We start from the raw sequence: 26,083 nt of genomic DNA, 5'->3' as shown, positions 1-26,083 counted from the left end.
TTCCTCTTGTGATTGGTAAAATACGAGAGTTATAATCATTCATGCATTACTAAAGCCTCCTTTCCATCATTTTTTTTTTTTCTAGAACAGAGCATGCATCCAGCAGAAACCTAAAGCATTGGCTTTTCTAAGCAATCTTTTGCAATAAGCACACTTAAAAAAAACAAACAAACCAACAACTGCTTATGATACCTGTGACAAGACTGGAGATGATAAGTGGTAAGACCAGCATCTGTAACATCCTCATCAGAAGTTCCCCAGGAAAGGAGAAGTACTTGACTTCCCGGTAGCTCATTCTGTATGGTCGGAGGGTAAATCCAAGGATTGTACCTGAAGGAGTGAAAAAGAAAAATTGAGTCTTTTTTGAAACAGAAGGAACAGCCCTAGCAAAATGAGTAAGTATTTGACTGGTGGTTGTATTTATTTAAGCAGCAAATATCTGTGCTGCTTTGGGAGCAAGAGATATATCTATCTTTGCAGTCATTATCTGTGAGGGTCTGGCTAAATCCATGGTTCAATAGAACTTACCGAAAAAAAACTCTTTCTAGTTTCAACAAGTAAAAAAATCCCTTTGTCTAACTTGAATGCAGTGGAACTCATTCTGATCTGGCTCAGTACAGAGTTACAAAGATTGGGGCATAATTAGGAAACAAATAAGCATGCCGGGTGCGGTGGCTCAAGCCTGTAATCCCAGCACTGTGGGAGGCCGAGGCAGGTGGATCACAAGGTCAGGAGTTCGAGACCAGCCTAGCCAATATGATGAATCCCTGTCTACTAAAAATACAAAAACTAGCAAGGCGAGGTGGCGGGCGCCTGTAGTCCCAGTTACTCAGGAGGCTGAGGCAGGAGAATGGCGTGAACCCGGGAGGCGGAGCTTGCAGTGAGCTGAGATCCGGCCACTGCACTCCACCCGCGGGGGCGAAAGAGGGAAACCCCAACTCATAATAAAAAAGCAAAAAAAAAGGGAAACAAATAAGCATTCATGAACAGGTGATATAGAAAAAAAGGCTTTATTTTAATTAAGTTCCTTTATAACAACAGATGTTAGAATTGCTAACATAACCACTTTTAAAGGATAGAGTGATTTTATTTTTTTTCCAGTTAGAAAAACTCCTCATGTTTACATTGTTAGTCCGTTTTCATCATCTCCCTGTCTTCACATCACATTTTCTCCCTCTGTCTACATGGTCTTGACATTGCCTTGGTAACTGTATTGTACAGACTTGTTAGTTGCTGGCAAGAGAAAACTCCAATATGAGCAGAGATTTTCTCCCCCAAATTTTCCCTGAAAACATGGGAGAATATAGGGGAAAGACAAAGCAATTTTCCTCTTAATTTTCTCTCTATAACTGAAACTTTAAAATCTTTTTAGAATGAGAAATTTACATTTAAATCAAATTATGCATGATAACTACTGAAATGTTCAGAAATCAATAAAGGTATTGGTGTCAAAAGTGTAAATTTACTCCCTCTCCCCTTTCCCTAATTTACTTTCCTTGCCAAAGAAAATTTACTTATGCCAGTGTTGTAAATGTTTGTAAAGTTTTTGCCTTGCTATTGTTACTGAAACATGTGATTCCATTCTTTAAAAAGGTCCATGTAAGTTATAGAGAAAGTAGCATGCCCAGCACTGGGTTAACTAGGAGCTAAAGGCTGGGGGTAGTGGGGTGGTGGGGGGAAGCAGGAATAATACTGGGTTGGCACAGCTTTTCCAGAGGCGGCAAGCAATCTTTTACGGAAACTGAACTGTCTTAACTTCTTATGAAATGGGACACAAAGTTCATTTGAATTGTCACTGCAACTCCAATTTCAATTCTTGGGTCTCAGCAACCATAAAGTATCCATTCTTTGTCTCTAAACTGTGGTATTCTAGTAAGAATCTTAATCTATGTGGCTAAAAAAAAAATCCAGCTGACCCAGCTCTCAGGGCCTTCAGGTAAATACTTACTGCTTTTTTCCAGTATAACAGTAACATGGTCAAGAGAGAAAAGTTGAACTGGAAAACGCAGAAAGGTGGGACAAAAGCCTGCGCATATTGGTTGTATCACTGAAATAAATAGCAAATAACTAATGCTTACTGAGCTCTTGCTATATGCTGGGCGTTACCTAGGTTAGCACCAAATTTAATCCTTTCAACAACCCCAGGAGGAGGGTACTATTTTACCACAAACTTACTGAGGGAGAAACCTAATCACAATGAACTGAAAACTTGCTCAAAGTCAAATATACTCAACTGGCAGAGCTAGGATTTAAAAACAGTTTGGACTCAGATCCCAGGTTCTTTTTTTTTTTTTTTTTTTTTTTTTTTTGAGACGGAGTCTCGCTCTGTCGCCCAGGCTGGAGTGCAGTGGCCAGATCTCAGCTCACTGCAAGCTACGCCTCCCGGGTTCACGCCATTCTCCTGCCTCAGCCTCCCGAGTAGCTGGGACTACAGGCGCCCGCCACCTCGCCCTGCTAGTTTTTTGTATTTTTTAGTAGAGACGGGGTTTCACCGTGTTAGCCAGGATGGTCTCCATCTCCTGACCTCATGATCCACCCGTCTCAGCCTCCCAAAGTGCTGAGATTACAGGCTTGAGCCACTGCGCCCGGCCAGATCCCAGGTTCTTAACCCTTTTATGTGTTTCCTCTTCTCCTGTAGAGCAAAGGCAACCACTTTGTGTGTTTCTTTACAGGATGTTCCAAAACATAGTTAAACACGTGGAAATCATACAGAATATACTTTTCCATATACAGTCACCATAAACGTCACTTTTAAGTCTCCTGATATCAGATTCATTCACTGTATCAGGCTTTACTTAATCCTCACTCTATTGTTGAACATTTTGGTTGTTTGGCATTTTTCACTTTTATAAAGAATATCATGATGAATGTATGAAGGCTATTTTACATCTGGGATTTTTTAAAAATTGTAGTTTTAGAGAATAGATGCGACTCAGAGGATACGACTACCTTAATCCATGTTAGGAAATTGCTTTCTGCCTGGGCTGGCTGGGTAGCTTAATGCTCCCCTAGTGAATGAGACTTTATTTCCTCTACCCCCAGGAACAGATTATTATCATAAAAAGATTGCTAAAACAAGCAAAATTTGCTAATGTGATGAGTAAATAGTATATATTTCGTTTTGTTTTGTATTTACTTAACATCTAATGATGTTGATTATTTTTCCTAATTGTATTTTCTCCAAGCATCTATCTGATCCTAATCGTTTAAGGATCTAGGCATGTACGTGTGTGTGTGTGTACATGTTGAGTGTTTTTACATAAGTGTTTTTCTGGTTTGTTTGCCTTACATTATTGCATTAAACATGTACCGGTATTTTGCATTTTTGTAACAATGTCTGCACACCTTTTTCATTAGGTGATTTCTTCATAAGTTTATATGTTTTAATTTCCCTCCCCCCCTCACAAGTTTGATACATCTTAAATTCATTTTTCTTTCTTTGTTTATTTGTTTTGTTTTAAAATATTTAACTTTCAGTCTTCCTGGAACTCAATCTGGGGTTAGGCATTTAATTCTGATTTACAATGTGCATTATTTAACACAGCAGCATCCATAACTTATAGGAATTAATAAAAGACTTTGGTTATGTCTGTCTTTTTCCTGCTTGCTCACATAAAAGCCTAGTCACACAAAGATAAGTGCTTTATCACATATAAATAAATAAACAAACATTTTGCTTTTTTCCAATCAAATTAATTTTACTGGAATTGATTATGTGTTTTCTGATCTTCATTTGAATGGATTTAAACACTTGACATTCAATTGTAACAAAACATGTGCATGGTAAACACAAGGGGCTCATTTTGGTCATCTGGAATTTGAACGTATCAAGCTGTTAGGAGTTTTAGATATTCTTCAAATGACAGTTGAAGACCAGGCTTGTTTTTACAAATTCATATCCTAGTTGGCTGTTTGTTATTAGAAATACACTTACTTATATACAGTAATATTTCCAAGGGTAGGCAGGATCCTACCTAGCCCCAAAAATTTATCTTATTTATAGGTAACTGATAGAATAGCTGTTCTGCTAATGATATTGGTTCTAGGAGCAAAAGTCAAACAAGTACTGATGAAGGAAGCGATTATCTAAACACTAGGTGCACTCGATCTCATCTCCCAGAGTCTCATCTGAGCCTACACTAACTCTACTCCCATTGATACAACAACACTGGCTGTGTGTACAGCCTCTTCCTCTCCTTGGGTGCTTTACTACCTTCTCTCCTCTTCCCCGCTCAAGCCCTGCACTTAGTCAGTGCACCAATTTTTATTTAGGTGTTAGGAGGGAAAGTAAGCCAGCTCCATGAATGAATTCTGGGTAATGTGCGAATGACAAAATCTCTTACCTGCGAAACAGATATCTAACAGAACAATGCTAGACAGCCAGGGGAGCAAAGTCTCAAGAAGTGGTGATATTTTGTGTGTGTCTCTCCTTATAGTTAACAAGCTGGTCTTGCTGGGAAGTGCAGTCCTGGAATTAGCTACTCTAGGATGTGTCTCTATTTATTTACATTCCTCAAGACAACCCCTACATCGCCTAAAAGCTCTTCTCTATGGTAGGAGGACATCATTTCTCTGAAGTAGGACATCTCTTCTCTATAGAGAGGAGACATCATGTATTTATAAGGGGTAGTTTTACGTCAAAAGTTTTGAAGAGAAGTGTTGTTTAGAGTGATAGTAGATTCAGACACACTTTGAATCATTTTTGTCCCTGACTATGCTTTTGTGGTTTACTATTTCTGGGTTTACCAGGCGAGCTATTTCTACTCTTGAAAAAGATGAGGTTACACTGGGAAAGCGGAATATTTATTGAGCCCTTACTATGTGTTAATGGTGGTGTTTAACACTCATCATAACTTTATGAGGTAGATATTATTGTATCTATTTTCTTTTCTATCTTTTTGAGACAGAGTCTTACTCCGTCATCCTAGCTGGAGTGCAGTGGCACAATCTCGGCTCACTGCAATCTCCGCCTCCCGGTTCAAGCAATTCTCATGCCTCAGCCTCCTGAGTAGCTGTGATTCCAGGCATGAACCCATAGGCCCAGCTAATTTTTGTATTTTTAGTAGAGATGGAGCTCTGCCATGTTGGCCAGGCTGGTCTCAAACTCCTGACCTCACGTGATCCACCCGCCTCGGCTTCCTGAAGTGCTGGGATTACAGGCGTGAGCCACTGCAACAGGCCTTGTGTCTATTTTAAAGATTAATAAACTGATGCTCAGAAGTCAGTTAACTGTCTCAAGCTTATAGATCTCATAAGTGGTTGAGTGGGGGGATTCTACACAAAGCCCAGTGCTCTTTCCATTACTCTTTTAATGCCTCTCAAACACAAACATGTCCTTGTAGCCTAGGCCTGAGTATAGTTCTCAAAAGAGCCTGGTTCCTGGATCTTTAGCATCTTGAACTCCTACATGGTGCACACTCTGGAGGAATAACCTTGGATCTCCTAGACATGTCCTGGCAGCACCCAGCACATCTTGGAACCCTTTACAGGTCCTCTTACTTGTTGAAGATCTCAAAAGTGGTATTGCCACTTTCAAAAATGGCTATACCAAATCCTTTTTTATGATTTAATAAATCTCATATAAAGTTTATTAATTAAAGTAGTCTGCCTTTCCCTCCACTGCACACATTTTCAGTCACTAGAAACCATTGGTAATAATGTGAAAAGGACATTTAATGAAGAACTTAATGAAGATGTGTGTCAACGTTTGTGTCCTTAACAGCAACAGCTCCTAGTCATTGACCACGTGGCAGATATCAAGTCCTCACAAGCACATTGCTTCACACATTGCATCGAGGCCAGGACTATTATTATTATCCACACCTCACAGATGAGGAATCAGAGTCATTAAGAGGGCAAGTAAATTGCCAAAACCACACAGCCTGCAGGCTGCCACCACAGTAGGCTTAAAGAGGGATCATGTGCTCACTCAAGTCCATGGAGTAGCTGAGGTGGACCTGATACCCACAATGTCCAGCTTCAGGGTCCAGACTCACCCACTCTACTGTCCTCACGGCCTCTCAACAACCGTGGTACTGACTGAAGGAGTCTAAATGGGTACACAATATTTCGCCTATTTTTTCATCTATTTTGAATGACATTAACTAAATCTAGAGCTTAAGCTGAGGAAAAGTTGTGTTGATTTTACTTAACGAAGTCAACAGCTAGCTTTTCTCAACTCATTGCTGAATGAATCAACAAAAGTCGTTTTTCGTCAGCTTTCTACTCCTACAAGCCACATTAGAGCTGAAGCCAGAGGTAGGGTTCACCAGCTATCAGCATCAAATCAAGAGGAAACGCGGTGAATACGAAGCCTGCTTGTCTTGGTGGGCAGTTCTGGTTTTCGATTACATTCTAGCCCAGCAACGAAAAATGCCTTCCTGGAAACACAGCCTGATGCACAGACTTCTCAGATCCCTCTTTGCTCTGTCCTTCCAACCTCCCCTCCCCACCCTTCCCCTCCCTTCCCCTCCCCTCCCTTCCCCTGCCCTCCCCTCCCCTCCACTCCTATCCTCTCCCCTCCCCTCCCTTCCCTTCCCTTCCTTTCTCTTCCCTTTTTCTCTGTTGCCCAAGCTGGAGTGCAGTGGTGCAATCTCGGCTCACTGCAACCTCCGCCTCTGGGTTCCAGTGATTCTCCTGCCTCAGCCTCCCAAGTAGCTGGGATTACAGGCATACGCCACCATGCCCAACTAATTTTTTTTTTTTTTTGTATTTTTAGTAGAGACTGGGTTTCACCATGTTGGCCAGAGTAGTCTTGATCTTCTGACCTCATGATCCACCCACCTCAGCCTCTCAAAGTGCTAGGATTACGGGTGTGAACCACCTCACCCGGCCACAACCAGGTTTTCTCTGTGGCAAAGCAGCGCACCCTTTGCAAAACTGAGCTCCATTAGTGGTCACTTATTTGAAACACATTGATTGATAGTCCCACGGCTGACAAAAAGCTTTACGGACTCCAGATCCTCAGTGCAAAAGAACAAACCCTTTATTATAGATTACTCTGCAAAAATAGCAATGAAAATCAAAATAACTTCCTAGCAGAATTTGTTAGAGCTAAAACAAATTTTGCAAAGTTCGCATCTAGGTGATGTTATACAATATATGGATGTCATGAGCAATATTCAGATCATGCACCTTTGGTTATCAATATTAATTAAGATTTCTGGTTTACTCCAGTGTTAGTATTTTAACAAGATTTCTAGAATCTAGAAAATATATTGACTAGGATGTTTAAAGTGATCAAAATTAACTGTGCTGGATGAATGCTATAAACAAAATTGCATTTTTGCCTAAATAGTTTCTCTTTGCTAATGTAGAAAGTTCAAGAAAGGAGTCCTTCAGGGGTTCCTTGTTTTCTTAACAACAAATGCTTCTTCTTCTTCTTCTTCTTTTAAATTTAATTTTATTTTTTGAGACAGAGTCTCCTTCTGTAGCCCAGGCTGCAGTGCAGTGACATGATCTTGGCTTACTGCAAGCTCCGTGTCCTGGGTTCAGGCAATTCTGCCTCAGCCTCCCGAGTAGCTGAGACTACACAGGCCTGCCACCACACCCGGCTAATTTTTTGTAATTTTTTTTAGTAGAGATGGGGTTTCACCACGTTAGACAGGATGGCTCGATCTCCTGATCTCGTGATGCACCTGGCTTGGCCTCCCAAAGTGTTGGGATTACAGGCGTGAGCCACCACGCCCAGCCAACAACTAATACTTCTTTGGAAAATTAAATATCGTCTCACTTTCTAAACTAAGACACAATGTGCACATTGGAGCCTCAGAAAGAAGATATCACAGGTTTACTCTTTAAGGCCAAACACACACAATAAGTTGAAAGCTAAAGACCAACTTTAAGAATTTGGTCCACATTTAATCTGATAAGACTATTGAAAATATTAAGATGCCAGAAAATATTTAAGAGTAAAAGAATGAGGCATAGTTTGAAGTAAAATGTAGACCAAATCACACTACTTAATTTTTGGTGAATGTTGGAGTTTGAAATAGTAAAATTTTACTAAATTATCTCCTCTATCTGCAAACCTTGTCATGAACAACTTGGCAGACCAAAGTCTTCTAAGAGTTATTACTCACTTTTCAAAATCTTCCAGAAAGCAAGGTAGTGCCCCAAAGGAGCTCAAATGTCAAAAGGAAATCTCAAAGCAATAGAGGCAATGATCTTGATAGAAAGACCTCGCATTCTGAGGCCAACCACGAGAAAACTAAGTGCCTGACCAAGATGAGCCAGTCAGCTCTTTGAGCATTAGTGCTACAGGAAGGCCAGGAGACATTCATACCCATTGCCCAGAAAAACCTCAGCCTGATATCTAGCCAGAAAGGAGACCATCATGTCCACTTTAGTGGCTCAAGGAAAATCATAGTGTTGATAGTACACCACTCACTGGTTTTACGTGGCAAACATGCTGCTATTTCACAGTTAGGATCTTTCCATTTTGGTAGCAAAATCAAAACCAAACTAGCACTAATTTATCTCAAGGCTACATGAATTTGATGTATAATTGTAATATAATCACAAGAGTGTCATCCCATCACCTCTGCCATATTCTGTTGGTTAGAAGTCACAAGTCCCACCCACACTTGACAAGTGAGCTATACATGGCAGTTAGAGGTCAATCTAACATGCAAAAGTCTCTGGGCCTCCTTACCAGGCTGCTTCTATCTTCATGGAGAAGATGCCCTACAAATGTTTAAGGAATGAATGATGTCGAGATTCTAGTCCTAGCCCTTAAATCCCTGTGTGACCCTGGATAACTCTATTGCCTTCTATGCTTCAATTTTTTTTTTTTTTTTTTATAATTTGTAAATGAAGAAGCTTCCAAGTTTACAAAGGCACCCTCCTTTTTGGGTGGACTACTGCAGTAGTCTTCTAACTGGTTTCTCTGTCTCTGCTTCACCTCTCTCCAGCCTATTCCCAAAAGAACACTGAGACCTAGGTCAGCTTCTCACTCCCCTACTCCCTCCACTGACTCCTCCTCTTATGTAGTCTAAGCCCAAGGCCATGCAATCAGTGGCTGCCCCTGGCAAGCCCCCTAGATCCACCTTGCCTCAGAACCCATCTCCTACTCTGCTCACTCTCACCTGTTTCCACACTTGTCTCCTAGTCATTTCTCCATCATCTTAGACATGATCCCCCTTTATGATCCTTGCACTGGCTCTTCCTTCTGCCTAAAACATAATTCCCACACATTCACAACATTTACCTCCTTTAAGATTTAGTTCAGCCAGGTGCGGTGGCTCACGCCTGTAACTTCAGCACTTTGGGAGGCCGAGGCGGGTGGATCACCTGAGGTCAGGAGTTGGAGACCAGCCTGGCCAAGATGGTGAAATCCCGTCTCTACTAAAAACACAAATATTTGCCAGGCGTGGTGGTGCACGCCTGTTGTCGCAGCTACTCAGGAGGCTGAGGCAGGAGAATTGCTTGAATCTGGGAGGTGGAGATTGCAGTGAGCCGAGATCGCACCACTGCACTCCAGCCTAGGTGACAGACAGAGAGCCTGCCAAAAAAAAAGACCTAGCTTAAATGTCACTTTCTGAACGAGGTCTACCCTGAACTTTCTTATCCCTTAGCTGGCTTTATTTGTCTTAATAGTTCCTATCACCTTCCAAAATACAATATAATTTTCTGTTTATTATGCTTGTTTATTATTTTCTCTACCAGCTAAATATAAGCTCCACAAAGTTAGAATTTTTTTTGTTTTTTTTTGGACAGTTTTGTTCACTGACCTATATCAAGCCCCTCAAACAGTTCCTGGCACACAGTAGGTGTTTAATATATTGCTGAACAAATGAACAAACATGACTTATTTTCTTTCAGATAAACAGGATGCACCAGTGCCTGGTCCCCACCTGGCGTTGAGCACACTTTCTGAATGCAGGAATCTCTCTGTCCTGTGCTCCCCAGTAAATCCGATTCCCTACTGCACTCCCTGAGCACAGTAGCCTACCCCAAGGAATGTCCCCTCTGTACAAAACCATGTGATTTCGCTCTCATGGTCTGTGGGACTGGATCTTGACTGAATTATGATTTCTCATAGGCTTAGCTTTCTAAATTCACAAATGAGGAGTGATAGCTATGGATCCCGAATTTGCTCCTAAGGTAGGTTTTTTTTGAGTAGAAGGGAGAGCAAGTGTGATGCTGTAGAAAGACAGTTCTGGGCCTGATCCTGTCAGTAATTTAGGGTAGGAGATGCTTTATCTAAATGATTTAATCTTCACATCAAACCTGTAGGATTTAATATCAGTATCCCATTAATGAAAAGATTGAGGCCTAGAAAGAATAAGTCACTTGCCCAAGGTCACATTGCAGTAAGTGTTATGACAGGATGGGATTGCAAACTTAGGTCTGCCTGTTTCCATATCTTTAAATCACACAATCTCTTCAGGCCTCTTTTTTCTTTTTTAAAACAATCTGCAAAATGAGAGAGACCAATTGGAATGGGTGGTGTCTAAGATCCTCCTGAACTTTAAGTTCTGAGTTTAAAAGAACCATGCTCATCAAAAACATTATAAATCTTAGCTGCTTTATACTAATTCAACTTGTTTCTGTTAATGAATTCTAAACTCCTTGATAATACATATGAGAGCATTTAATGAGTCAAAAATGTTTTGGCAATTTAGCCATTACAACTATTATGGCAGGCATGCAATAATGATCTGAGAAATCAAATAAAAATTTCTACTTCAGGAATTGGCCCACTTTGGAGAAATCATAGGCCTGTCTCACGCCAGTTTGATGAAGCTGTTGGACATAAATTTCCACTCACTTCTTTTCATTATTTTTAGAGATAGGGTCTTACTCTGTTGCCCAGTCTGGTCTCGAACTCCCGGTCTCAAGTGATCCTCTAGCCTCAGCCTTCTGAGCAGCAAGGACTACAGGTGCGCACCACAACACCTGGCTAATTTTAGAAATTTTTTTAGAGACAGGGTCTCACTATGTTGCCCAGGCTGGTCTCAAACTCCTGGTCTCAAAGGATCCTGCTGCCTTAACCCCCTGAGTTGCTGGTATTACAGGAGTAAGCCAGTGCACCAGGCTGCATTAGCTTATTTTTACAAAGAAGGCAAAGCCATAATGGTGAATCTACCTGGGTAAGAGTTCTGCTGGTCCCTGGTCTTTTGTTTCTGTCAAACTTCCAGGCATTTCCTGGTGAGAAGCTACTGGTGTTGGAGGCAACCTCTCAACCCTCCCCCACTCCTCTGTTCCCACATCCTTGGGAGATTTGGGCCTTGGCCTGGCTCATTCTTTTGTCCTTTGGTATTTCCTGTTGCTGAAGGTGGGAAATACCTGCCCCAGCCTTGTTCCACAAGGGGTGCCCAGATGAGCGAGCCCTGGGTGACTGATGACTAAGTAGAGTGGAGACACAGACTTATGTGCATGTGGTGTGTGACTCTTAGAGACAACTGCATCAGAAGAACCTTGGAGTTCTAAAAAAGGCCTGGTGCTTTCTTCCAAAAACTGCACTGAAAAAGGCTATGTGATATGGTAGTTTAATTTACAAATAATCCTACAGGTGTTCTAAATGTCCAATCTGTTGTTATTTTAAAAAATATTCTATTCCAGAAATAGCAATTAAAAGCAGGACTTGTTGCCTTCCTTTCTGGAAAAAAGGATATTATTATGAGTGAGTAGAAACTGGAAATGAAATATGTTTAAAATTTCCCACGTTCCCCTGGTGCCTTTTGTGCGTTATATGGTGGTGCACAGCAAGGGTGTTCCCATTTCCATCTATTCCCTCTTCTGTTCTTTCAGAGCCTCTGTTCTACTAACTGATACGTCTCTGTGCAATATGAAGAGTAAAGTTTGCTCCTGTTTCCTGATTTTATGTTCTGCTCTAGAGCCCAGCCGAGACCCATGTGTGCTCAGACTGTCAGCACCAGTATTCTGGGGAATTATTAATGGACAGGTTGCATCCCCTAAGACTGTACCTAAAAGAGCCAGGGCTGGCCTGGGAGCGGGGTGATCCTAGCTTCTATAGTCTTATTTCTGGCAATCTCTTATTTCTAAGTGCGCTTGACACATTGCTCAATGTTTCACTTTCTAAACTTGTGTTAAATCGGTGGTAGGAGGTGAGGGCTTAGAGGGAGCGATAAAAACTGAAACCCTGGTCCATCTTTTTCACAGTTTATTGTGAAGATTATAGATGGTAAGAGACATGAAAGTGCTTCAAAAGTTGAACGTAACATACAAATTAAAGCTTTGGGTGTTGTATCTGGATTAAATTTGGGCTTCAGAAGAAGGGAGATACCTGCATCTACTCAATTCAATCCTGAAATTGCAGTTTTCCAATGCGCTGATTTCCTGAGTTTCCTCCATTTGTCTGTGTAACCCACACAAGCTGCAAAGTCCACTCATGCTTACCTTTGGCAGAGGCAGTACAGTACCGAGGCTAAGTCTTTTTTAAATCCCACAATTTGGGAGAGCAAATGATCACAAATTCTATGGGGTACAAATTAGCAATACTTATCAACATTACAAATAAGTATACCTTTAGACCCAGCAATTTCACTTCTAGGTATATTCACAGATACGTGGGTGAAAGATCATTCATTGCACCATTTTTAAATAAAAATGTCTAAAGACTGGAAACAACCGAAGCATCCATCAATTGCTAATTGCTTAAATAAGTTATAGTATACCCATACGATGTAGCCCCAAGAATGAGGGGCCTTTCTACGTGCTAAGGAATAATATGCAAGGTATATTGTAAAGTGAAAAAAGCAAGGTGAAAAGTGGGCTATGTATACCATGCTATTATTTGTATACAAAGAGTTAAAAAAGGAATAAATACATATTTATTTTTATAGTCATAACATCTCTCCAAGGGCATATGAGAAATGAATAACAAGATAAACGGGAACCCTGGGGGATAGGGGTCAATATGATACTTTCTTTTTACAAGCTTTTGTACTTTTTTATTTTGGACTATGTAAATTTATTTACTACATAAGTAAAATAAAATAGGCCAAAAAAAAAAAAAAAAAAAAAAAAAAAAAGGCCCTCCAATGTTTCTCTCTCTTTCTTTTTTAATCTTACTGGATTCTTTTCTGCAATATTTCTGCTGGATGCCTGCATCATTCTAAAATGTCGCTTTGAGTCTGGGTTGATTTCTCCTCAATCCTGCTTCAATTTGCTTTAATGAGGAATTTACTTAGTTTAGGCCATGGAGAGGAAAGTCACTCATTGTGCTCAGATTTATAGTGAGTAGATCACTTTCTGACCAAACTGCTTTCTCTTTTTTTGGAGACAAGGAAGCGAATCTGAAAAAACTTTGAACTCAATCGTTATAGGCTCACGTGCTGCTTCAACCAATTAGTAGCCCTTGAAGTTGCAAGAATGAGAAAACTGAAACCGCTCTGCAAAGATGACAAGCTTCTCGTCATCCATCATCTCGTGGAAAGCATTGCAATGTCAGAACTTACAAAGCCCTGAAAAGTCTGCTGAATCTCAGGTTTGCTTATGAACTACTTAATTAACCCTAAGAGAGCAAATCTAAGAAAACAAAAATAAACAAATAACTAAATAAAAGCATGACTACTTTTTTCACAAGAAGTTTCTTGGTAGACTAATAATTTCCTTCTTGATGTTTCTCTTCACATTCATCAAGTAGCTGAAGACACCAGCAAGCTTCTAGACAAGCACAAGAAACCCGGGCTTTTGTTTCATTTGCTTGAAAGATGAAATTTCAAGTAATGCAATGTGTATGAAAGAAGGCACCATCTTTGCAGGGTGTATTTTTCTCCCTACTCTCATTAGGGATAAATGAGCCTCGTACAAGGTTCTGAATAAGAAGTCTCTCATTAACAGCCCACTGTCTTCTCTCTGTGAAGCTGCAGCAGTTTGTAGCCTGGAATCATTGTTGGAGAACTGGAGAAGCCTGAGGACAAGAAGAATGGAGTTGCTTTCTCTGGAGACAGAAACCCCGTCTTGAAATTCAAAACTTGGTTGTGCCTTTCAATTCGCTGCTCCTAAATCTACCCTCCAATCTTTGATAAGTTATACAAATGGAAAAAGGGAGCGCCCTCCCTTAATTCATCCAGGGTATATCTTCCTTTATCTAAACCTTTTTGGGCCTTTTATCTTTCTCTTTTTGGTTTCAAACTCTCTTGAGCCCATCTCTTGATAGGGCATAGTGATGTGAATATTCTTGGCCTAGGGAATAAGCTCTAGGCAATCTTGATAGCACTGAAGCTTGACACAAAACTCATCTTTTTTTTTTAGATGCAGTCTCTATCTGAGGCTGGAGTGCAGTGGCGCGATCTTGGCTCACTGCAACCTCCACCTTCCGGGTTCAAGCTATTCTCTGCCTCAGCCTCCTGAGTAGCTGGGATTACAGGCATCCACCACCATGCCTGGCTAATTTTTGCATTTTTAGTAGAGACCGGGTTTCACCATCTTGGCCAGGCTGGTCTTGATCTCCTGACCTCATGATCCACCCACCTCGGCCTCCCATAGTGCTGGGATTATAGGCGTGAGCCACTGCACGCAGTCAAAATTCATCATTTTTATACTCAGTGAATACAGTTGCTAAACTTTGTGCACTGAAGCACTCTGTGTGTTTTCTCAGCTCCCAGCAATGATGCAGCTCACCTGGCTGCCAGCAAATACTTGATGAATGATAGTATCCTAGTGTTCCATAAATATCAAGTACCTGGAACGTACAGCTTGCAAAAGACAGTGCTTAAACTCTGGTTGCCTCCTCTAAACAAGTTAGGCTCTTCACAATCTTATTTATTCTATAGCAAAAACAAAAGCCTATGGTTTTCTTCCCCCAATTTATGAGAGATGGGCAGAGACTGAAGGACAGAAGGGGTTCCTGCAAAGTGTGCCCTCACTGTGTTCTCAAACACTAGCTAGGAAACACTGATTATCAGACCCAGAGCCAGGGGCCCTCAAGAGGTCAAAGGGAGAGAAGGGGGCTATTTGTTAGACTGGAGAGACCAGCCAGAATGGGTTATCCAGGAAAAAGATTCTAGCAATGGTACAGTGTCATGCCCTGGAAACAAAACAAAAGAAAACAAAATAAAGCAAAACATCTCTGCTTATTAGTCCATATATTCAGATACCTTAGAGGAAGATAAACTAGACTTAAAACGATAGAATTTTGGAGTTGGAAGCAGACATTAGTCCAAACTTACTTTGCTGATGAGAAAATGAGATTTATGATGTCTTACATCATAAATCAAGTTAGTTGATGGTAGAGCCGGGCCTGTACCCAGGACCTTTAGACTCTCAATGCTTTCTTAGCTGCATCCCAGACATTTGCAGATATGAATCAGAAGGAGGGTGGCCTGGCCATAGCTTACATGCTACAGAGAGTGCAACAGAAAGTGCTTTGTAAACTGTAACACCACAAAAATGAAAGGTATTATTATTGCAGGTTAATTGTTCTGAACACACTTGCTTATTTGATGACCTACTTGAAAGAGAAATTTGAAATTATTTGCTCTATTTCCTCAATATCTGAATTGACAAGAAGAAAAAGAGCAAAACAGAATCCAGAGATACACTTAGAACAACATTAAGTTTTCTACCCACTGCTTCAAAACCAACTTTCCCAACTCTCTTGGAAACCAGCCACATTTTTCTCAGGGTTCCAGCCAGCCCCCACTCTGATCAGAGTGGCAGTTAGTGGGCAGTAGGCACCAAAGGGCTGGAGGAAAGAAGAAACCAGGGAGGTGGTGAACACTCAGATTGGCCCCGAGGAGGATGAACAAAAAATTCACTATTGAGTGTATTACAATACTTATTAAAACATTTCTCAGCATCTCTCCGTTTTCCCGAGAGAGGCGTCCACTCTCAGGCGCCCCCTCCACTGAGTAGTGTACTGTGGTAACGGCTGCCTGGGGATTACTTTCTGGTTCTGCTGAGGAGGCCAGATTGGTAAGGGACAGATAATGATGGTATCACTTACTCTGAGGCTTTCATTTCTGCATCTAAAAGCCCTTTACAACTATTAAGGCTCTTCCTACAACTCTCTTGGCTCTCTTCTCTAGCTAAGGAAATAGAAGCCACTTCTAAACCCAAACCAGGTGAGTATCTTCTCCAATCTCTGCCCCACAGCCTCCCCAAATGCCAGGGTCTTATAGCTCTCTGGAAGATCAGCATCATCAAATCAGTGCATATGACAGCTCAAAGCCGTATCAGAGATGTAAATAAAAGACATGGGGTTTACAATGTCTATGAACACTTTACCTGGCAAGCACTTAGGGAAATCATTTAAGGTGACATGGCTTGTACAGAGCAGAACTGAGATATAAATCTTGGCCACAGTTTTTATAATTATTCTATTTTATACATGAAGAAACAGAGGCTCAGTTCCAGAACTGGACATAAACCTAGGCTGTCTGACTCCAGAGCACATAGCTCTGATCTCCACTATACCTTACTGGGCTACACCCTCACAGTAGGAGGCAGCTCCTGGAGTGCTTTTGGAGAAGGTGGGAGAGGGCTAGGATGCATGTGCTGTGGGCAGCACATGTGTCATCACCAGCCCTGACAATTTTTCTGTATTTTTTCTTCACAGGGGAGAAGATAAAGCACAGATAAATCAGACCCTAGTTCTTATACCCTATCCCAGTGTGGCTTCTCCAGAGCAAAACTCTGCAAATCCTCAGCTTCCTCCTCCTCGCCTCCCAGTCTCTGCTTAGTGAAAGCACAGCTGAGCTCTGGTAACACCAGGGGACTCAGGATCCCCCTTCCCCCAGCTTCCTGAAGCTCCTCTCTCCCTGCTCATTTCCAGGAAGTGTTGAAGAAACCGTAAGTCTGAACCCAGATATCTGTCCATCGTTCTTTGGATTGCTGTTGTTCAATCAGTGTGGAAATGCCCTGCTATCAGGGGTTCAGGAAGTTGAGAGGTGTGGGTGCCCAACTGTGCCTGCTTCACGAACTCAAGCAGTTGACTGGTGTGGTCCCACTACCGGTCAGTTCAGTTCAGCAGCTGATAGCAAACCATATTGATTAACCTGCTTGGCTGACCTAATGGACTTGGCCAGTTACGTCCAGAAATCACTATAGCATTTCTGAAAGATTAGTGCTTTTAAGTATGAAGGAGAGGGCCCTAGAGTTGTGGAAACTGTTCTGAGAATAGACTCACTTACAGAGTTGACTCACTTTTGCAGTAGGATAGCCCAATTCACTGATCCTTATTCACTGGAAATCCAAAGACAGAACTGTTTTCGTTCAGTTTGGAGATTGTAGGAATACCTTCTAAATCTTGATTTGCAACAAGCTTCTCCCATTGTATATCCACCTCAGTGGCATTCCGCCCCGCAAACTCAACAGGTCCAAACTGAACTTATCCTCGTGCACCCCCAAGGCCCCAATCTTTCTCCTGTATCCTACCTTCAACAGTGGCGTCATCAGCCACTCTGCCACCTAAGCCAGAAATCATGCCATCGGTCTGCAGTCCACCTTCTCTCATTGAATCAATCGCCAAGTCTCACCAGTGGTCTTTCAGTTCAACCTCTCTTTTCCATCTCTTCCGTTGCTACCTCAGGCAGACCCTCAGCGAATTGCTGGAGTAAAGCCAGAATGGGTGTTCTAGCACCCAGAACAGTGTGGTGAATGAGCACCTGGAGCCGGAATGGAGGATTTGGATCCCACTCAGTATTCATCAGCTGTGTGATAAGGATTTGGGCTTCAGTTTTTTCATCTGTACAATGAGAGTAATAAAATTACCTCCCTCTCTGGCTTGTTGTGAGAATTAAATAAAGTTAATATACTTAAATACAACTGTGCTTTCCATACATTGTGAGTGGTGTTAGCTATTATCATTATTACTATTATTTTCTTTTTTGGAGACAGGGTCTCTCTCTGTCATCCAGGCTGGAGTGCAATGGCATGAACATGGCTCACTGCAGCCTCACTGCAGCGATAAGGAGCGTAAGCAATCCTCCTCCCACTTTAGCCCCCGAGTAGCTGGGACTACAGATATGTGCACCTGGATAATTTTTTAAAAAATGTTTTTGTAGAGATGAAATCTTACTATGTTGCCCAGATTGATCTTGAACTCCTGGCTCAAGTGATCCTCCCTCCTTGGCCTACCAAAGTGATGGGATTATAGGTGTGAGCCATCTTGCCCAGCCCAAAATAGTGAACATCAACAAGACTATTTCTTTTCTTTCTTTCTTTTTTTTTTTCAGATGGCACATCTAGGACTCCTAATGTGGCTATTAAAAGGAAATGGAACCTCTAAAGTCCTAACACAGAAAAATGCCATATTATGTAGAACAGTATGCATAATATGATCTCATTAAAATTTTTTTTACAGCTAATTAGAAACTTCTCTACTACCACCTCTGATCCTTGGATATTCCTTTCTCATCTTCTTTTTCATCCATGTCTCTTATGAAATTACCTGAGAACAGGGGATCCCCATAGCATAGCACAGGGCAAGATACATAACATCCAATATACATAACAATTTAACATATTTGTTAAATTGAATAGCATTGAATTTTTTTAAGTAAATAATTTAACTTATTTACTTAGTAGATAATAGCTATCAGTAGATAATATAAAAATAAGGGGAAAAATCAAATAATACAAAAACTTACTCAAAGGAAAGTAGTATTCCTTCCACCCCATTCTCTAGACACCTAGCTCCTATCCCAACAGGCAGCCATGCTGACCAGTTTCTTGTATATCCATCTAGAGCTATTACAGAATTGCATTGAATTTTAGTGCAATTTAAATGTATAGCCAGAGTATTAGAGAAAGAGGGAAAAGCTTTATAAAAATTATCCAGGATGACTTCTTTCCTGAGAAGTCATCAATTTCTTTCAAATCCATATAAAGGAGAACTCAAATGTAAACTCTGTGAGAGTGTGTGTGTGTGTGTGCCTGTGTGTGTGTGTGTGCCTGTGTGTGTGTGTGTGTGAAGACCAATATCAGAGAAAGGAGAACTCAAATGTAAACTGTGCAAGGAGAACATCAGAAAAAGGATAACTCAAATGTAAACTCTGTGTGTGTGTGTGTGTGTGTGTGTGCACGCGCCCGCACGCCAAGACCAACATCAGAGAAAGCTGCTAGTTTACTGTGTTTGTGAATGCCTTCAGGTAAAACCACCAGTCAATTTTGTGCATTCGTATTTATAAACATCTCCCCACCTTGCAGCTGATCTTATGATCTTATGACCCATTTCTTTATATTGTTTGTCCTGAGATTTCACTTTTATTGTGTAATTCATTCCCTAGCCATGGAAAGAGTCAGTGTTCTGTGACTTGAACATGACAAAGGACTTTTCCTTTCTTTCAGCAAGATGTCTGAGGCCACTCTAACACAACTTACCATAGTCTGAAGGGAGAAACTGCTTTCTGGAGGAAGAAAGACAATAACCACTCTTCCCAGTGTGGTTTTTGTTGGACAGATGTCCACAACAGCCCTGGCAGACCATTACCTAATGCTTTCATGATGGGCCCTCTAAGGGATGTGGAACTTGGCACTGTGTTCTTTCAGATTGCTAACCACTCTTGTTACACGAGCTTTTGTCATAGCATGGCACATTCAGACTTTGACGTTGCTTAGAAATGACAGTAGAAATTACATAAAATTATACAAATGGTTCTATGCTTATGCTTGTAGATGAATTGATATCAAAATATTTATAATTTTCTACTTTATTTTGAATATATGGATTCACATGTCTTTATCATATTTTTCTAGTTTCCACTTCCACACATTAAATCACATACATTTTATTTCAAAAAGGTAGAAAAAACCAGACTGAACCAAAGATTCAACGCAGTACATAGGTTTTCCCAATGATTTTTGTTTTTCACTAAAAGCACTAAAAACCTAGGAATTTGAAAACTAGGTAATAAATATAGCTCTTCTCATCTCATCTTTGGGGAAAATAATTATCTCCTTCCTTGCTAGCATATTTCTTGTTTTTTTCTTATGCTACTGCAAATAAATTAAGAGTTGGTGTACAGACACGTTCTTTTCCTATCTCTTAAGACTGGTAGGCATGGAACCCAGTGACAAGCTGAATGGAGCCTTTATATCCACTGGGCCCTCAGTGGAAGACACACTAACAGATAACTGAAGGGTTCTTCCTTCTCTCCTAAATCTGTTTGCTCCTAAGTTGTCTATTTGCTATTCCAAGTCTTTGATGTAGACTCAGTGGTCTCTTGGACTGTCAATGAGCTCTTTTTATGTGTTTCTTTGTTAGTGCCTTCTTCTTGCTGCTTCTGCCTCCTCAGTTTCCATTAGTAAAGCCAACCATGAGGGCACCCGGCCAACTTATCTACCCTAGCTCAGCCAACTCTTATTGCAGTTCTCACAAATCTTAGGAAAGCCCTCATTGGGTGAGGAATGATCCCAGAACTCCTAGAGAAAAACAGACTTTTAATACTGGCATTATCTTCCTTTTATTAGAGATGTTATTGCTTCGTACTAATCACTTAGGAACTTCCTTCTCCATCAGTCTGTCTTCCATATTCAAGTTTTATGACTTTCCCTTCCTCTATTCTTGAATGAAACATTTCTGTCTTAGAAATCCAACTCTTCTGGTGTTTACAACACCATTTTGAATGGTGTTTCTCCATCTTTTTCAAATATACTCCAGTATTACTGAGCTCTATTTACTATATGTACAGGATCATGAATTAAAAATGAATATTTGTTAAATGAATGAGAAGGATGTGGCTTAACGGTCTATAGGAGAACTGTAAGTTTTCTGTTGAGTTTAACTGGGTAAATCATACAGTTAAATGACAATGCTATGTGAATGCATATAGCACTGCTAGCTAACTGGCCTTCATCAACTTATGAGGGTATTTCTTTTCCTGACATCTCTTAGAAGGTGTCAACTAGCATTAGAGCAGAGGAAGAATAGAGTGGTTAAGAGAATGGCCTCTGACACTAGACTGAATTTGACTTCCAGCTCTAGAGTTTGCTAGAGTTGTGACTTTGGGCAAATTGCTTGATGTCTCCACAGTCAGTTTCATCTACAAAATGAGGAAGATCATAGTAATCATACCTTCCCACTCGCTTCATAGGCTGTTTGAGGATTAAGTGAGCCGATATAAACAAAACTCCTACAGAGTAGCTGGAATAGTACTATATAAATGTTTGCAATTATTACTATGCAGCTATTTCTTGGCTTGGCAATGACTTTGATTCAGAGTGAAAAATGAGGCAAGCAGACATAATTCTGCATTGACTTCCAGGACAATGATGTGGGACTGAAATACTTCATCCAGGAATATATTCAAGCCTAGAAACCTACTGTGGAAAGCCATTACTTCTCTGGGTCAGTTAGGATATGTTCTGTTTGAATATCTCTAAAATTAATTGAACCATCATTTATCACCAGTGATTACTAATGGAAGAGAATCATGTTAAAATGGGATGTATCTGAAGTCTTGTGACAAACTCTCCTGCTATATTTCATTTGTCTACAATTTAAGAATTCAATTTCCTTGAAAAATGTTATAATTATATTTACACACTACAGAATTTTCTTAATCTTTATTAAATCATTACCTCTTTAAAGTTGATGGAAATCTTGGCAAACTCCAAAGTAGAGATTAAAACTGTACTGAATGGCTCCTTTTTGGTGGCAAATTGGTAGGTTAAGTTACAGCATTTTTACAACCTGCCTTTGGCTTATATGTTTGTCAACCCAAGGATTTCTGTATTGGTTTGGTCAAAAATTCCAAATAAGTAGGTTTTTTCAGCTATATTTTAAAGTGGGACCAATGCCACCCATAAGTAATAAACTATAACTTTTAAGATCAATAAACAAAACAGTAATATTTTATTAGTACAGATTGCTGTCAACCCTGCTAAATTAGTAAGAGATGGAAATGACTCAAAAAAAGGTATAGCTGGTTATGGCAGGCTCTGCAAAGCAATGAATGAAAGAGATCTGTGTTAACATTTTCCCCAATCTACCTTTCCCAGTTGCTGGGTGACAGAGTGCAAACATATAAAGGATTCGGCCTCTGTGTCTAAGTCTTGATACTTAGCTTCAAGTCAGCACCAGTTAGAATATAATTACTACTCGGAACCAGCATAATTACTACTCGGAACCAACATCTCATTTTAGGTGTACTAATTGTATAAATTAGTTTTAAGTGGAACTGACATTGTATATAATTACATTTCGGCCAAATCTAGCATGCTTGCTTTGTCATGCCTAATGATGAAATTATCGATTCTTTATCCTTACATGAAATGGGAAAATATTGTATTTATTTTTTTCCTTACACAATTGATTTGCATAATGCTTAATGATGCCTGATGATGTGTTTATGATATATTCTTCCAAACATGCCCAGACAGTCATTTTTGTGGAGAAAAATCATCAAGTTCAGAGGAAAGCCTAGGCTATCATTTTGATACCTACAACTAGTTCATCTGATAATATTCCCCGGGCAGCCAGATGCCCCAGAGAAACAAGATACAGGTTTGTTTGTTTTTAATCAAATGACTCACCCACAATGACAGCGGTGACAGTGAGTAGCACAAAAGCATTCCGAAACAGGTAACTTTTAACATCCTCCTTTGTAATGTTCTGCACTTTCTTCTTGGCCAAAAGTGTGCGTTTACGGACTCCCTGCTGGAATCGCTCCATCCTGCCCCCCATTTTGGGCTCTTCTCCATTGCTTTTAGTCATATTTTACTTTTCTAGGAGTGTCTCTTCTTTGCACTTCAGTGTCTGGGAATCACCCACAGAAAGCCAAACCTCCTCTTTGGTATTAGAAAACACAGCTAGAATGGGAGAAAAAGAGACATGAGTTATAGCCTCCAGGGGTGAGAAATCAGTGCTGCTCTACACCAGGCAAGCTCTTGGCAAATTGCATAATCTCAGCAGGAATCAAGGACTGGAGAGCCACAATACCAGACTTCAAGGCTGCAGTGTGCATATTTTAGTGGACCACGTGTGGGAAATGTGCATAAATTCGGAATATATATGCAGAACTTATGTTCTATTTTCTTTTTAAAAATCCGTCCTTCCCCCTCCAATGAGGCTATGAAAGGGTTCTTCAGAGCTGGATCTGACTGAGAATCCCTATCCCCTATCCCCCGCAGAACCCAGTTGATGCCTTGCACAACGTACATGCTCAATAAATGTCCAATTGAACTGAATGCACAGAAGATACTCAATCATTACTTGACAAATTATGCTGTATACATGATTGAAGGCACAACCAGGTCAATAAAAATAATTAAGATATTGATAGGTAGAACTTTCTCTATTATATGTAGTGAAGTAACCAGCTATTTTCTTCATTAAAAAATAATAATATCTACTAGTAAATATGGTCATAAAAAGAACACAAGTGCCCACAGTACATGGGAAATACATGTGACTATTTTACAGGGTAATATTTTCATTTTTTTTCCATGAAATAAGCAAAGGCTCTGGGCACGTCTATAAATCATCTGAAATCACAATTCAGCTTCGTTTTTATCACAAGTGGAAGTATGAAGTAGCGTTTTTCTTTGTGACACACATGCTGGAATCTTCCAAGGAAACCATCGCTGACTTTTTAGCATTTTAAGATTTAGGATTTCTAGAACAGATGAGGAGATGAAACCAATTTTCATTCCAAACATTACAGCGTGTGGTTTCTGGTTTCTTTAAACCACTCATGCTATTTAACTACATTTCAATAAATCTCTTTCCTGGTGGAAATCAGCTGTTCTGAAAAATCAAGGGATTCCTCCTGGTGCTTTACAGGAGTTCTAATCCATAGCCCTTCCCATAATCAATCCGAGTAAAACCAGCCGTACCCTGGTTGTGTGTCGCTGCCAAACGCAAGCAGCCAGCGTGTGCGCCTGTGGGGGAGGTAACTGGAAACTAAAGGACTCCTCGCAAATGACTCGTTGCAAGCTTTTAGCAAATCCCAGTGCAGGAAGAAAAAAAAGACTTGTCTTAACAGTTGGCCTTTTAAATATAATTGCAAGTTGGGGTCAGTGATATTAAGACTTATAATATGTTTAAGACGTCACACCGGATTAAATACTTAGGGAGAAATGAAAACTGGGAAGTAGGAGAGATCAGATTTTTTTTTTTTTAACTAATAGCTCTGATTCCTCTTACCAGTCACTTTTAAGCAGAGCCGCTCAACTTTGATCCTTTTCTAGATCTCGCGCCACAATCTGCTCCCAATCCACCCCGAATGACTCAACTCCAAATTAGCAGAGGACCCGGCATAAATAGACACCACACTCTCACGACGTGAGATGACTAACATGGACTTTATCTACCAAAATGGCTAGCCTTGATTCAGGCTACTCCTCTGCTTGGAAGGCAAAATAGATCGGCAGAGAAGTGAAAGGAGAAATTAAACCCAGCAGGAACACAGAATGTGACACTTACCTTTTCTGATTTTGTAAGGGGTGAAAGATATCAAGCAGTGACGACGTGAATTCCCCAGCAGGTACAACGGAGCAACAATCCGCAGCGCGCGTAAGCAGGCAGGCTAGCCCTGACAGTGTGCATGTGCTCTGAGACTGCAAGTTACTATCAGGGCAACTTAAGAAAAGGGGAGGAGTCTGTGCCCGGGAAAGGAGGAGCCAGGAATGGAAACCGCACAGGGGAGGAGGGGGAAACCCCGAGGTTTCTGGAATATTGATTAATCTTGGCACACCAGAAGCAGGCTTGCTGGCTTTGTTTTGCTCCTCAGACCGCTTTCACGCGTTGTCAGTTCACTGTCATTAGAAATGCAAAATCGGGACTAGCAAGAATTGAAAAATAAAGCGCACACAATCGGAAAGCTGAAAGTCTTGATTAGAACGTTCCAAAGACTTTTCTAAGGCTAAATTTAATTACCTCATATTACTGCAGGTTGCCTCCCCTTCAGGAAAGACAAGGGTGTGCTCTTTAGCCTGGTTGTACAACTGTTACGAAAAAGTCCCTCTTTTTCGAATAGGGGAATTAACTGACATTTCTTCGGAAGACCCTGAATGCAGACAAGTATGGAGAAAAAAAAATAATGCTTACTACGATTCTCTAAACTTGTATAAAGTTAGGGACATGCCTCTATTTTAGCAGTTTAAACTTCAAAACTTCACTATAACAAACCTAATTTAGCTCAGACTGCCTGTGTTGCAAAGACGGAAAAGGTAGCAAATGTAAGGAGACTGGAATGTTTGCCAAACTAGAAAATGAAACGCATTTTAAGACCAAGAGTGCAAAGCACACTTGAGATCTGTTGATTTCAAAAGATAAGTTGCTGTTCAGATGTCTCAATTTTAAAGGATGCTAAATGTTCTCCCTGGCACACACACCATTTTTAGAGCTAAAAAAATTCTCATTGCCTTGAGAATGTGACTTGCACTTTTAGTCTGCTTTTCTTAAAAGAAAAATAAATCGTGAAACTAGATATTAGAAAATAAAAAAAAATTTCTTTTAAGCTGACTTATTCCCAAAACTTTAAGCTTATTTAGCAGGAAGAAAATGGTTTTTTAGAAACAAAAATTTATACCAAAATCACAGCCTGAGGTTTGAATTCCTGTTCACTCAATTTAGTATTCCCCATGCAAAATATGCTCAATTATTGGTCTATTATTCAACAAGAAAGTATGTCTTTTTTCCCCTCAATACAAATCTCCGGAGATCATAAAGAAATATCTCCTTTCACCTTCAACTGTATGTCCTTTCGAACAGCTACTGGTTGGAAAGCAATGGCGAATCATGTCAACACTTTAAAATTACAAATTAGCAGCAATTATAACAGCTTTCTAACATGTTATCATTTTAAGAACTTATTGAAAATACAGGCTTTTGACATTCCCAGCCCTCAGTGACCTTTCCCTTCTTCATATCTCCTAGGTCACTGAGCATCTATATTGCATTGTTTAACACTTAATTATACCATGTTTTGTATTGCATCCTTCTTTAAAAGCTCATGTTAGGTTTTGGCTTCTAAACTAAATTATAAGTTCTTTGAGGGCAAGAACCTGTCTTATGCCTGATACAGAGTCAGTATTAAGTAATTCTTTTAAGTGGATGGAATAATATTAGGATGTGAAACAAAATGCTTTTCAATCTTTTGTGTTAAAATACAATTACTAGTTTTTACATTGGTGCCTCTGGCTTAGGTGCATGGAACCATTTCTCAAT

The 26,083-nt window shown here is 40.3% G+C and overlaps 1 protein-coding gene across 4 annotated transcripts in view; it reads right to left on the bottom strand.

The window, feature by feature from the left end:
• Positions 1 to 24,719, bottom strand: part of SLC1A3 (solute carrier family 1 member 3) — an 85,114-nt gene extending 60,395 nt beyond the window's left edge. Inside the window, exons 1-3 of one of the 4 annotated variants that reach the window (XM_023216504.2) lie at positions 24,338 to 24,719; positions 22,447 to 22,722; positions 193 to 330 (exon numbers count right to left, since the gene is read on the bottom strand). In XM_023216504.2, coding sequence (XP_023072272.1) covers positions 193 to 330; positions 22,447 to 22,627 — 319 coding nt within the window. In that variant the 5' untranslated portion in view covers positions 22,628 to 22,722; positions 24,338 to 24,719. The remainder of the gene's footprint in view (positions 1 to 192; positions 331 to 22,446; positions 22,723 to 24,337) is intronic. The other 3 variants (XM_023216501.3, XM_023216502.3, XM_023216503.2) reach the window with 3 other exon arrangements.
• Between the last annotated feature and the right edge of the window lie 1,364 nt (positions 24,720 to 26,083).

This window comes from Piliocolobus tephrosceles, chromosome 4 (assembly GCF_002776525.5).
Source record: "Piliocolobus tephrosceles isolate RC106 chromosome 4, ASM277652v3, whole genome shotgun sequence".
In the NCBI taxonomy this organism is placed as follows: domain Eukaryota; kingdom Metazoa; phylum Chordata; class Mammalia; order Primates; family Cercopithecidae; genus Piliocolobus; species Piliocolobus tephrosceles.
The sequence above is the reverse complement of the archived record's forward strand: the minus strand, read 5'-3'. Positions and strand labels throughout refer to the sequence as shown.